We start from the raw sequence: 14288 nt of genomic DNA on the forward strand, positions 1-14288 counted from the left end.
GTCTGGGCCAGGCCAAAGCATGAACCAGGAGCTCCTCTGGGTCTCCCACATTTTGGCAGGGGCCCAAGCACTTGGCATTAGCAGGCACATTAACAGGGAGCTGGATTGGAAGTGGAGCAACCAGGATTTGAACTGATGCCCATATGGGATGGCAGCGCTGCTGGCAGCAGCTTAACCTGCTACAGCACAGCACTGGTCCCTAAGTGATATTTTTCGTAGGGTATTCTAGCATGTGCTAGAGGGCACTCAGGAATAGCAGAAAGCTGGTATCGTCTATAGTAATTCAGGTCTAGTTTGGAGTATAAAGCCCTCTGCTGGACTTTACATTCCTAGGGACAGTTTGCATATGATCTTTGGTTTCTTCAGAGAGGGGCAAGCCAGGGACAGGCAGGGAGCTGGTGCTCAAAATGCTTACTACACAGCTCAGTGTAATTTGCTCAGAGCCTGGCACTGTGCTGAGGATGCGTGTGTGAAGGGGAAGACTCGGGGAGCGGGGGCTGCGTGGAAGGGCAAGCAGGTGTGTCAGGGAGAGGTGATGATTTCAGTTCTGGATGTGCTGAATTGAGGTGTTAATAAAGGTGCCCAGTAGGCAGGTGGGTAGGAGTCCAGGGAAGACACAAGGGAGAGATCTGGGCATCATCAGGGTACAGATGGTCAAAACCCTGAGACAAAATGAGGTGGCTGTGGAAGAGAATATGGAGTGAGAAAAGCTACCACCCTAGGACCCCCAGGAAGAACGACAGGGTCTGCATCTGGATACAAAAACACGTTTCTAGAAGGGGAAATGATGGGTAAGAGGGTACAAACATTTTGTCTCAAAAGATATTGCCAAAAATGTGTGCCACTTTATTGTCCAACAGTTTATGTGAATGCCATTTGCTCACATCCTTACCAGTAGTAGATATAATTTAAACATTACTTCCAACTTAGATGAGGCCGAACATGTTTTCATGTATTTATTGTTGATCTATATTCTTTCATGACTTATCTATTCATATAATTTTTAAGATTATTTATTTGAGAGGCAGAGTTACAGAGAGGTCTTCCATCTGCTGGTTCACTCTCCAGATGGCCACAGTGGCTGAAGGTGGGCCCATCCGGAGCCAGGAGCAGGAACTTCTTCCAGGTCTCCCACGTGGGTGCAGGAGCCCAAGCAGTTGGGCCTTATTCTACTTTCCCAGGCCATAGCAGAGAGCTGGGTCAGAACAGGCATAGGCTTAATTTACTATGCCAAGCACTGGCTTCCAATATATTTTTTTTAACAGATCTATTTCTTTCTTTGAACGGCAGTTATAGAGATTGGTGGGGGAGGATTGAGGAGACACATACACACATATCTACCATCTCTTGGTTCACTCCCCAAATGGCTTCAACAGTGAAGGCTGGGCAAGGCTGAACCAGGATCCTGGAACTCCATCCTGGTCTCCCACATGGGTGCAGGGGCCCATGCACTTGGGTCATCTTCCACTGCTTTCCCAGACACATTGCAGGGAGCTGGATTGGAAGCAAAACAGTTGGGACTTGAACCAGCGCCCATGTGGGATTCCAGTGTCACAGACAGCAGCTTAACCTGCTGTGCCACAACACTGGCCTCCTTTGAATATCTTTTATTGTAGTATACTTTTGGTCAATAAGTGTTTATTGGGTAATACTGACTGGCTTGATTTTAAAGAATCCTGAAAGTCTTCATACCAAATTGCAGAGTATTTACTTCTAGAAAGTGAGAGTATAGAAAATAAGGGTATACTTCCATTTTTATTTTATGGCATTCTGTATTTTTTTGGATTTTTACAATGAGCTTGCATCTTATATAATTTAAGAAAAACACACACACACACACACAGAAAGAAAGACAATGAGTAAATTTTTTTCTTGGATACCCATTGGAAATTCATGTTGGGTGCAAGTTTTTATTGATCACAAGTTGTTTTTTGGTTTATATGCAAAAAACCCTTTTGAATGCCTCCTATTTAGTTAGCACTGCCCTGGTGCTTCCACAGGGATTCCATCCTAATCCCCACAACAGCCCTGTGAGGTAGGAACTGGCCCCGTTTTACAGACGGTTGCTTGATACACTTCTGTTTTCCACGAATCTTCACTGGCCAGAAGTTTAGTGGCTGGTGATTCACTGGTCCAGAGCTCTCACTGGCCAGGGTTCCTATTGGTTGCTCTAAGATTCAAATCATCAGAACACCAGCACTCCTCCCCTGTAAGATTGATGGGGTGGGTGGGATACGAGGGAATGAAGGAGAGGCCGTGGTCTCTCCCTCTGAAGCACCTTCGAGTTTTCTCTGGTCACAGCTGCACAGGCGGTGGCAGCCGAGGGTACAGGGCTACAAGTCTTCTCGATTCCGCAGGATGAGCTTCCTCACAAGCGCGGTGATCTGGGGCCTGATCTCCTCCACCGGCACCGTCGGGTCCCACGCCCCGATCACCTTCCCATCCGGGGCCACCAGGTACTTCCAGAAGTTCCATGTAGGCTCCTTCCCAGAAGTCTCTAGAGAAAAAGGAAGAAGGAGAATGAAGTGTTTTTCCCTGGGTACCTGCTCCTGGAATTGGTGGAACAGTTCTGATGCCCAGGCCATACCCAAGACCATTTAAATCAGAGTCACTGAGTTCAAGATTCAGGCATCAGTATTTTCAGTATTTTCCAAAAGCTTTCCAGGAGACTCCAGTGTACAGCCACGGCTGCACACGACTGCTTTAGGGTCCTGCCAAGTGCTTGATGAAGCAGCATCAAATCCTCCTTTATTAAGGACCTCAAGTTACTGAACAGTACACCCTATTCTATAATTAAACTTTAATGATATCCAAGTGTTCATCCATGGGGTGATTGTGTCAGAGTAAGTGGGAAGAAGGGAGGTGCTAAAATAAACAGATTCTCAGCCCTTGCTTCAGTGGGTCTCAGGCTTATGCAGAACAAAGAGAGAGAGAGAGAGAGAGAGATCTTCTTTTTGCTGGTTCACTCTGCACAAGTCCACAATAACCAGAGCTGGCCTGGGCCAAAGACAGGGGCCAGGAACTCCACTGGGTCTCCCACATGGGTGGCAGGGACCCAAGTAATTGATCCATCTTCCACTGCCTTCCCAGGCGTATGAGCAGGGAGCTGGATCAGACGCAGAGCAGCTGGGACACACACTGGCACTCCAATATGAACTGCTAGTGCAGCAGGCAGCAGCTTAACCTGCTGCACCACACTGATGTATTTTTAAGAGCTCCCTGGGTGCTTCTAAAGCAAAGCCGGGTTTGATCTCTAACTATGGTAACTGGGAAAGAACTAATAAAAACCCAAAGGGGAAAAGGCAAACATTGGAGGACCCACAGAGGGATGCGCAGATCTGCCTCAGTGAGGGGCCTTCTGTTTGCTGTAATACAGTGCTGTTCCCACTGGTACGGCGGCTCAATAGGCTAATCCTCCGCCTGTGGCACCGGCACCCCGGGTTCTAGTCCCGGTCGGGGCGCTGGATTCTGTCCCAGTTGCTCCTCTTCCAGTCCAGCTTTCTGCTGTGGCCTGGGAGGGCAGTGGAGGATGGCCCAAGTGCTTGGGCCCTGCACCCGCATGGATGACCAGGAGAAGCACCTGCCTCCTGCCTTCGGATCAGCGCAGTACGCTGGCCTCAGCGCGCTGGCCGCAGCGGCCATTGGGAATGAACCAACGGAAAAAGGAAGACCGGAAGAACTTTCTCTCTGTCTGTCTCTCTCTCTCTCTCACTGTCCACTCTGCCTGTCAAAAAAAAAAAAAAAAAAAAAAAAAAGCATCTTAAAAAAAATACAGTGCTGTTCGTGTACCCCTTTCCATGAGAGGGTTGTGGGGTGGTGAGGTGGTGAGTGGTACAAAGGCATCCAGAAACCTGGAGGAGGCAGATTGAGCTCTAAAGGATGCGGAAGGCCCCAGGGAGAAAACAGGAGCAGAAGGACCCTATTCCGGGGCTGGAGAAGGGAACTATCCCAGAAATATGAAGATCTGGTCTTTTAGCTCAAAAGGTTTCCTTCCCACGGCCTCCAAACCCGGCCTTTGACTCAGGGTAGGAGCCTCCTGTCAGCCATCTTGGTCAGCCTTCCCCACGCATGCAGCACCCCTGTCTGCGCCTTGATTTTTTTTCCCACACAAACTCAGCTAATTTACACAAGGCTACGTGTGAGGGCCTCGTCTCCTTCCAGGAGCCCCCTGCCTGGGAAAACAGGATCCCAGAGAAGTGTACCGGAGTAACTTGGAGGGAGGGCTTGGAGGCAGCAGGTGTGCAGACTTCTTAACCCTCCGCTCATGTCTACCTGCATTCTCCTCAAACCTTTGTGCTGGGTTTCCTAGGGGCAGGGGCCCCAGGCAGCCAGCCAGCCAGCGGCTTCTGCTGCCCAGGGAGCTGCACCCTCGGCCAGTTGAGGGACCAGGGACCAGGACTCACCTATCAGGTACTTGAAGGCGGGGTGGGCACCAGTGCCAGTGACCGCGACCTTGCTAAACATGGGGAAAGAGACCCCGTAGGTGCGGCGGGCAAAGCTCTCGATCTCCTTGTTGCTGTCCGGCTCCTGTTGGCCAAACTGGTTGCAGGGGAAGGCGAGCACGTTGAAGTGGCGGGGACCCAGGTCCCTCTGCAGCTGCTGCAGATCTCGGTAGTTCTGCTCTGTGAAGCCACACTCGCTGGCCACGTTCACCACCAGAGACACCTAATAAATAAACAAACACCCAGGTGAAGCTCAGACATGTGCACAGTGCAGTGAGAGGCAGGCGCTTGTACAAGCCCTGACGTGCCCACAGAGGAAGCTCCTTCAGGGGCCATTGCTGTGGTGTGGCGGCTTGAACCACTGCCTGTGACCCAGCATGCCATATCGGAGCACCAGTTCGAGTTTGGGATGCTGTGCTTCTGAGCCAGCTCCCTGCTAATGCATCTGGGAAAGCAGCAGCAGATGGCCTGAGTGCTTGTGGTTCTGCCACTCACCTCTGCGACCTCGATGGCATTTCTTGGATTTGGCCTGGCCCAGCCCTGGCCATTGTGGCCATTTGGGGAATAAACCAGCAGATGGAAGATCTTTCTTTCTGTCTGTCTCTGTCTCTGTCTGTCACTCTGCCTTTCAAATAAATTATATCCTTAAAAAAAAAAGTACTTCCAAAAGTTTATGGGAAAATGGAATAAAAGTAGGCATTTGGCACAGCAGTGAAGTTGCAACTTGAGCCACTCCTATCCCATATCCAAATGCCTGTTTCTAGTCCTGGCTCCTCCACATCTGATCTGGCTTCCTGCTAATGTACACCCTGGGAGGCAGTAGGTAATGGCTCAAGTAGCTGGGTCTCTGTTACCCACGTGGGAGACCCAGATTGAGTTCTAAGCTCCTGGCCTCAGCCCAGCCCTCTTGCCAGCATTTGGGAAGTGAACCAATGAATGGAAGTCTCTTTCTCTCTGTCTTTCTGCCTTTCAAAATTTGATTAATTAATAAACTGTGCTTTTAATTTTTTAAAGTTTATTTTTGTGCAAAAAATGAAACCCATGCATAATTTTTGCATAAATAAATTTTCTATGAACTTTTAAAAAATTATTTTAGAAGCAGAGAGAGACAGAGGCATAGAGGAAGAGGTAGAGAGATAGCTCCCATCTGCTGGTTTATTCCCCAAAGCCCCCAGCAGACAGGACTCAGCCAGACCAAAGCTGGGAGCTAGGAATTCCATCCAAGTCTCCCAAATGGGCAGCAGAGACCCAACTACTTGAGCTATCATCTGCTTTCTCAGAGGGTACACATTAGCAGGAAGCTAGAATTGGGACTGGAGCTAGGGCTTAAACCCAAGCACTCTATTCAGGGATGTGGGCATCTTAGCTGCTGCCCCAAACACTTGCCCCCCAAGAAAACCTTTTAATTCCATTTCCCATAAACTTTTTGAGATAATCTCATATGTGACTCTTCTGGCCATCAATGCTCTCTTACAAATACAAGAACACTCTGTACATATGTGAATGTGTGTACAATGCTCCCACCTATGCACAAACACATGCACACAGGCACACATGAAATCAAGCATGCAGGGGCTTCCAGATGTGCACCACATACATGAACACTTGTAAGCATAAGTACATGAAATCTATTAATGGGTAAGCACATCCATAAACACACATTAGCAAATATGGATCACACACATTTACACACACATAACACATTCCCAGTGAGAGGCACACACCAGGGGGTGATGTGGAGGAACAGAAAGGCAGACCTGGGCTTAATTTTTGGCTTAGTTAATCTGCACTTATCACTGTACTCTGTAGTTGCCTGTATATATGTCAGCCTTCCTTCTAGAATGTGAACCTACAGAGGGCAGGAGCTATCCACTTCCTCCCTGGGCCTGGTGTATGGGAAAGTCTCAGGACATGTCCGGGGATGAGTGAGTGTGCACACACAGGAATAGCTGCATGGGTACCTGGGCAGACACAGGTTTTCTTGTTAAGAACCCCAGGACCCCAGGACATTCCCTTTCTATCCCTTCCCTGCCAGCAATACTTCATGTTTTGATCACTAGACTAATCCCTTAATTTATTAAACCCTTATAGGCAATATATATAAAGCTGGCTGATAGACCTGGATTTTAATACTACAATTAGAATTTTGGCACCGATGCTATGTTGTAAGCCCCTAACTATATATTCCTAAAGTATTAAAAACCCTACCCCATGCCTGGCCATCCCTGCCTATCTCCCTGGCTGGTGTTTGTGAAGAGTCAGGATTATACCAGCTGGCCCAAAAAGAGGAACACCTCCCAGGGTTAGGGGAGCACTCGACAGGCCCAGGCAAGAGAGGTTTCTCAGCCTCAGTGCTACTGACATTGTGGGCTGTACGCTGCTTTTCCATGGGGCTCTCCTGCTCACTGTAGCATGTCTGGCAGCAACCCTGGCCTCTACCCACTAGCTGCCTAGTCTTGACAATCAAATATGTTTCCTGGCATAATCCAGTGTTCCCTGGGCTGGGGGGCAAAATCACCCCTAGCTGAGAGCCTACTGAGCTAGCTGACTACACATTGCACCAGAACTCCGGCATGCTGCCTCTACCCCAAGGACCCATTCCCTGGGGCCAGAGGCTGTAGAACAGTTTCCCCCATTAGTGGGCAGCATCTGCCCTGTTCTGCCCTGGCTGGTGAGAAACTGGGACTCTTCATTCTCTTCCCCAGTCTGGGGTCTTCCAGGAGCATTACAGATAAGAACATTAAAAGCTGCTTATCTTTATGAACCCACACCTTGTGTGTCTACCCACGCTGTTGGAAGTGGGGAAATCTTGCTTCTAGTTCCATCCCTGCAACCCACCGATTGATTTTTAGAGACTAACTTAATTTACATAGATACTTACAAAGCAGACTCTGAAGCATACAAAGCAAGCAAATAAACCATTCACACACACACATACCACCTGCAGGCCACACTATACAACCCCACATGGTACACAAGCACACACCTAAGTGGTCACCTGCACACCTATACTCAACACTGGTCTAAGTCCTAATTAGCTCATGGGCATAAACCATGTCACTCTTACTCATGGATGCCAGCCAGGTAACAGGAGCTGGAACATGTGTGCAGGTGACAGAATGAGCATATTTTCCAGGCAGCAGACCTAGCTTGGCCTAACTCTTAGCCCCATTTACAGCTTCTCCGGACTGTTTTTGTCCTAACACTTGTTACTACTGAGAATCACCTTGTTTATTATCGCTTCTTTGTTAACTGTCTCTCTCCCACAGATAAGTTCCAATAAAGAAGAAAACTGTTACGTTCACCTTTGTATTCCCAGGGTCTGGGTTGGTTTCTAGTATACAGTAGGCACTCAGTAATAAACGATGAATTAATGAGCAGCAGAGCTGGTCCGTGCTAACTCTGGAGCTCTCTGGTGAGACGGCACAGAGAGAAGGAAAAGTGTGAATGGGAAAGGGCCCTACTTGCCTTGGCTCGGTGCCCTGAGTCCTAGATGAGGCTCCTGTCCTGGGACAGAGCACTCTGAAGTTTTCTAAGAGCTTTTACGCGGTTGTCTCAAGTGGAACAACACCCGGGGACAGTCAGGACAGGAATGACTGTCCCCAGGACTCCAGCAAGCTTTCTCCAATACTTTCTTCCCTGGAGATGGCCTTGCGCCCAGGAGAAGGCTGACTCCATTTTCCTGTGGTCTATCCACAGGGGTCCCCGGGTCTATCTAGGAAGCAGCATGGAAGAGGTCTTCACTCCGGCCTCTGCCAGCAGTGGGCAGTATCAGAGGCCCCTCCAGGCCTGCCATGATCCCTCTGGGCCTACCCCTCCCTCCCTTCTGGCTGTTGGCTGCTGAGCCTGGACTAGGACAGTTCCCTTTGTCTGGAATGTTCTTTTTAGTCCTGCAAAAATGCACTTTCATATCAAGGACTGCGCCCAGCTACGCCCCTCTCTGACCCCCTGTCGCCTCTCAGAGCTGAGTCCTTCTTGGTAAAGAGGAGCCAGCCCGCCTGCAGAGCTCCCGGGTCTCAGTCTCAGGGTCTCCGCCCTGCGCTGCCTTGCACAGAGTTCGCCAGGAGGGAGGGAGAGGGGAGTGCTCTCCCCTCCAGGCTGGTGGCCGCCTAGTGCCGCGTGGCCTCGTGCAAACGCTTCCCATCTCTCCAGGATGGGCCGTGGGAAGGTCCCCCGTGCACCTAAAAAGCTACCGCCCTCACCCCGCACATTGCTCTCCAGTGTTCTCACTGACTCCGCATCAGCAACTGCCCAGTTCCCAACGTGGAACCCGGGACGGAGAGGCAAAGGCCGCACGGTGTTAAGGTGACTTTTCCCACGCGCGGATGGCAAAGGCTGGGCCTGCCTGCCAGGGCCGGACGCCGCTGTCCCGGGCCGCCGGGAGCGAAGTGGGCGCGGGCTGCGAGTCTCGGGTTTCGCTGCGCGCAGGGGCCGTGCCACGTAGTCGCGGGACGGACACGGCTGGCTCCCAGCTCCGAGCGCCGGGGCGGACAGAAGGCCCCGGTGCTGGTACCAGCCGAGTCCGGGTGCTGAGCGGCCAGAGCCACACCCGGCAGGGCCCCAGGCCGCCGGCGCCCCCCGCAGGCCCTGCAGGGCGGCATCCCAACCCCGCAGCGGACACGCACTCACCGAGCCGCGGTACTTCTCCAGCGACACCAGCTTGCCCCGGATGTTGACCACCTTGAAGTCGTAGAAGTCCTGCTCCTGCTGCGCGCAGGCCGTGGCCCACAGGAGCAGCCACGCCACCGCCACCGCCGCCACCATGGCTCTCTTCCGAGGGGCGGCGATGCAAGGCCAAAGACCAGGCGTGGGGAATCGGCGTGGGGGGCGGGAGGAGGCGGCCCCGCGAGGCAGGACGCGCCCCCTTCTCGTTTTTCCTCCAGCGAGCACTGGGCTCCGGAACTCAGTTTCCCCTTCGGTCCTACAAAAGCTCTGGAATGCGCCCCGGGGCCCCGGACCCCAGAGCCAGGCTTTTAGGTTCTGACCACTGAGGCTAGAATTTTCTTCGTGGGGCTCTTGCGTGCCCCAGGAGGCAGCGACTTAGTGCAGAATGAGAGACAGAAATCTGGTCTGAGGCCGGTTACTCCACCCCTGAGGGCCTCAGTTTGTCCGTCTGTGTAACGGGGCTAGCCTTCCAGTCCCTAGGCCCTCCAGCCATTGAAAAATGAATGCGACTCACGGACAGCGGAATGGAGCATACACGTTTAGGGATTTGAATGAATGTTCCAGGAACGGACTGCTTGGAGAAGCTGGCGGCCTACTGGGGGTTGGGTTCCTGGGAAGCAGAGTGTAGGATGGGGATTGTAGAGCAGGATGTTAATGAGGGGGCACCCTTGGGATCCATACCTGGAGTGGCAGAGGCAGGAGTGGAGAGCTCCGTGCAGATTCTAGGACTGTCCTGGCTGACCCGGCAGGGACTCTGGAGCTAGAATGGCCCATAGGAGCCCTTTTCCCCCCAGATGAGTTAAGATGGCCAGGCCTAATGCCACTGTCTTCATCCACGCATTCATTAGATGTGGAACTATCTGGGCAGGGGTGTGACAGGGGCAAGATAGTCCTACCCCTGTAGGAGCTGACAGCTAAAGGCTTTATACTGACAGCACTACCAGCAACTATGTCCCAGGTCGTCATTGATGGGGTATTTGGGAAGCAAATCACAGTTTCTCCCTGTGAGGCCCACAAAGTGCCAAGCATGGGGCTGGCAGCCAACCCTGTGCCAGTCCCTGCAGGAACCCCCAGGCTGGTGTAAAAGAAGCCAACTAAGGGGGAGATCGTGTGTCCTGTAAAGACTAAGCACTCCTGTAGACAATCAGCAAACACTTCTTGAGCACCTGTTCTGTGCCAGGTTCTGCTCTGGGTGACGCTCATGCAGTGATAAGCAAGATAGGCATGATCCCTATTGAGGGAGAGACAGACATTAAATAATTTGTAATTAGGGGCTGGTGTTTTAGCACAGCGGGTTAGGCAGCTACTTGAAAAAGCCACATTCCATAGAGGAGTGCCTGTTTGACTTCTTTCTGGCTGCTCCACTTCTTTTTTTTTAATTTAATTTAATTTTTTGACAGGCAGAGTGGACAGTGAGAGAGAGACAGAGAGAAAGGTCTTCCTTTTGCCGTTGGTTCACCCTCAGTGGCCGCTGCGGCCGGCGTGCTGCGGCCAGCGCACCGCGCTGATCTGATGGCAGGAGCCAGGTACTTATCCTGGTCTCCCATGGGGTGCAGGGCCCAAGGACTTGGGCCATCCTCCACCGCCCTCCCGGGCCACAGCAGAGAGCTGGACTGGAAGAGGAGCAACTGGGACAGAATCCGGCGCCCCAACTGGGACTAGAAGCCGGGGTTCCGGTTCCGCAGGCAGAGGATTAGCCAAGTGAGCCACGGCACTGGCCAAGAGATATTTTGAAGAACAACAACAACAAAAAAAGTGCAATGAGAAACGAAGACGGGTAGTTCGGTTGAAGAAAGATGGAAGGATGAAAGGGAAGGCGGGGAAGCAGGTGGAAATGACATCAAATCAAGAAGCCAAAAAGGAGTTGTGTTTTATTTTACAGTGGGGCAGTACCACAGGGGGTCCTGTGTTGCGGAAAGATACCACTGGCTGTTGTGGGAAGAGTGGGTGGGAGACAACAGGTGCAGTTATGTTCCAGATGCTGGGACAGAGGAAACCCCAGGACTTTGAGGCAGCTGATTCGTGACCAGAGCAGCCAGAGAGAGAAGGCTTCTTGGAGGTGGTGGGACCAGAGCCACATATTGAAAGAGGAACTCTCTGGGTTGGGAAGGGAGCAGTGTCTATGAAGGCACAGAGCTTGAGAGGGGCGGTTGGCTACTGGGGTGGAGGGCAGATGAGGGTGGAGCAGTCATCAGGGGCTTGATGACTGTCCAGGCCGTGGCAAGCCGAGATTGTGAAGCCAGGCACAGGATCATGTAGTTAACAGGACTTGAGCCAGGCCTTTGTGTACTGACGTCAAGGTGGTCTGTCTTTTCAGGCATGGACAAGATTATCAGAAAGAGGGTGTTCCAGGCAAGGGCTAAGGCATAAGCACGTGTTGCTGCCCTTCTTCCCCCTCTCTTGTAGGAGCCTTGAGCCCATGATGAGTCCTGCAGCTATTAATTGGTCTTCTCTTGCCTGCTCTGCCCCTGTAAAGCCCTTGGGCTCCCCTCCTGCCATCTGTCTCTTTCACTCAGCTTTTCTTTGCATGTCCCAATAATCAGGAGTTCTCAAGTTCTTCTTTACATAACTGAGACTTGTGCAAGTTTGGCCAAGCTACTTGCTGCTAAAATCCAGATAGCTCAGCATTTTTAGTAAGCAGGGACAGGGGGAGTAAATAGTAAAATGTTTCTCAATTATAAAATTCTGTCTTAGGCCATTTCCTTCTCTCCTGTTCCTGCTTCATAGCCAGTCTCCCACTCATCCACTGTGCTCAATCACTCCCTCCTCTCTGATGCCGTTGCACCTGTTGCATCTTTTTGTTCATGGGCAGATGGCAATATCATGTAGTTGTCATTGTCTGTGGCTGTCTCTCCCACCAGGCTGCGAGCATCTTCAGGATAGGCAGAACTGTGTCTGAATCATCATCATTATTATCAAAGAGTGGCAGAGAGAGACCTTCCATCTGCCGATTACTCCCCAAATGCCCACAACAGCAGAGAGGCCAAAGCCAGGAGCTGGGAACTCAATCCTGGTTTCCCACATGGGTGGCAGGAACCCAAGTACTTGGATCATCATTGCTGTCTCCGAGGATCTGCCTTAGCAGGGAGCCCGGGCCCAGGTATTCTGCTATTCTTTTTGAATATGAGATGTGTCCTCATAGGTGTGCTAACAGCTAGGCCAAACACCTGCCCCCCTAGTTATCGTTATGACCTTTTGGCATGTATTAGATACTCAGTAAATATTCATTTTTCTTAAAATTTCTGGTGACTCCTGTTCCTTATCTGTGCTAGAATCGGATGTGAGATGCTTTTGATTTTAGCCAACAGTGTATGTTTTATAATTTTATTTTCAGTCTATGAATTTTTTGATGTTCCTGAAAAAACTTATTTCCAAGTAGCCCATCTACACAAGTAGGGAACCTACGGAACATAAAGAAAAGCACACACAGTTCTCAGCTGAGTGCCTACAAGAATTGAGAAGTCATTTCAGGATTCCCACTACTTATCTTTCCTATAATGAGTTTTTCTGGATAGTTAAAGCACTCAATTCATATTTTGCTTATTCAACAAATTGTTGTCTATTCTGTACAAGGAACTATTTTAAAGGCTATTAATATACTATTGAAAGAGACAGACCAAAAATTCTTGAATTTACATTCTAGTGGGGCAGAAGGAGAAAGCGAAAACTTTAATAAAAAACTTTAATTAGTGGGACTGATGCTGTGGCATAGTAGGTTAAGCCTCTGTCTATGGCCCTGGCATCCCATATGGGTGCCGGTTCAAGTCCTGACTGCTCCACTTCCGAGCTAGCTCCCTACTGATGGCCTGGGAAAACAGTGGAAGATAGCCCAATCCTTGGGCCCTTGCACCCGCGTGGGAGACCTGGAAAAAGCTCCTGGCTCCTGGCTTTGGCCTGGCCCAGCTCCTGCCATTGCGGAAGACCTCTCTTTGTGTCTCTCCCTTTCTCTGTCTGTGATTCTGCCTCTCAAATAAATAAATAATTCTATTAAAAAAAAAAAGCTTTAATTAGTTTTTACCTGGGTTCTGGAGGTTCAAGTTCATGATTAGGTGGACCCTTTGATTTGGCCCATGTGAGGGTCTTGAATGGCAACAGCAGAGCAGATGTGTAGGAAGGATTACCTGGTGATCCAGGAAGCAGACAGAATGGTTGGCCCCCAGCTCAGGCTTTTATAACAACCCTCGTGCAAGAACTCTGTTCAGAAGGCACATTCCCACTAACCCAAGGACCTCTCATTAGGCGCCATTTATAAATACCACATTGGATTAAGTTTCTACTCTCATAAAGACCATTAACTTATGACTTGGGATTATTAAAGTCTATGAGTTTTGGGACAAATCAGAGTCAAATGATAGCACAAAAATTTATAGTATTTTGCGTGGTAAAAAGTAGGAGAGAATGGGGCCATCTTTGTGACATAACTGGTTAAGCCACAACCTGCAAAGCCGGGATCCGTATGGGTGCTGGTTCGGGTCCTGGCTGCTCCACTTCCCATCCAGATCTGTGTTAATGGCCTGGAAAAGCAGCAGAAGATGGCCCAAGTCCTGAGACCCCTTCACTCACATGAGAGACCTGGAAGAAGTTCCCAGCTCCTGGCTTTGGCATGGCCCAGCTCTGGCCCTTGCAGCCATTTGGGGATTGAACCAGCAGATAGAAGATATCACCCTCTCTCTGTTACTCTGCCTTTCAAAATAAATCTTTTTATTTTTTTCTAATGTTGGGGTGGTGCTTTTTTTTAAAAATATTTTATTTATTTATTTGAGAGGTAGAGTTACAGACAGTGAGAGGGAAAGACAAGAGAGAAAGGTCTTCCTTCTGTAGGTTCGCTCCCCAAATGACCGCAATGACCGGAGCTGCGCCAATCCGAAGCCAGGAGCCAGGTGCTTCTTCCCAGTCTCCTATGTGGTTACAGGGGTCCAAGCACTTAGGCCATCTTCTACTGCTTTCCCAGGCCACAGCAGAGAGCTGGATTGGAAGAGGAACAGCTGGGACTACAACTGGCGCCTATATGGGATGCCGGCGCCGCAGGCAGAGAATTAACCTACCGTGCCACAGCGCTGGCCCCTCAAATCTTTAAAAAGAAAAAAGAACTCTGTTTTGGGCATGTTAAGTTTGAGTTACCTATTAGCAGTGATCTGTTGGCAAAAGAATAATAACTGTCTTTACATGAAAAAAATGCTA

At 50.3% G+C, this 14288-nt stretch overlaps 2 protein-coding genes across 8 annotated transcripts in view; one reads left to right on the forward strand and one right to left on the reverse strand.

The window, feature by feature from the left end:
- The window catches only part of TUT4 (terminal uridylyl transferase 4), a 210366-nt gene that overhangs the window by 10011 nt on the left and 186067 nt on the right, over positions 1–14288 (forward strand). The window lies entirely within an intron of this gene.
- GPX7 (glutathione peroxidase 7) lies at positions 1739–9244 on the reverse strand. The gene is given in 3 exon segments (NM_001256904.2): positions 1739–2497; positions 4404–4665; positions 9072–9244. Coding segments are annotated over 3 exon segments (561 nt in total). The 5' UTR covers positions 9207–9244; the 3' UTR covers positions 1739–2333.

The sequence above is a fragment of the Oryctolagus cuniculus genome, chromosome 7 (genome assembly GCF_051225735.1).
Source record: "Oryctolagus cuniculus isolate XC-2025 breed Fujian yellow rabbit chromosome 7, ASM5122573v1, whole genome shotgun sequence".
Lineage (NCBI taxonomy): Eukaryota > Metazoa > Chordata > Mammalia > Lagomorpha > Leporidae > Oryctolagus > Oryctolagus cuniculus.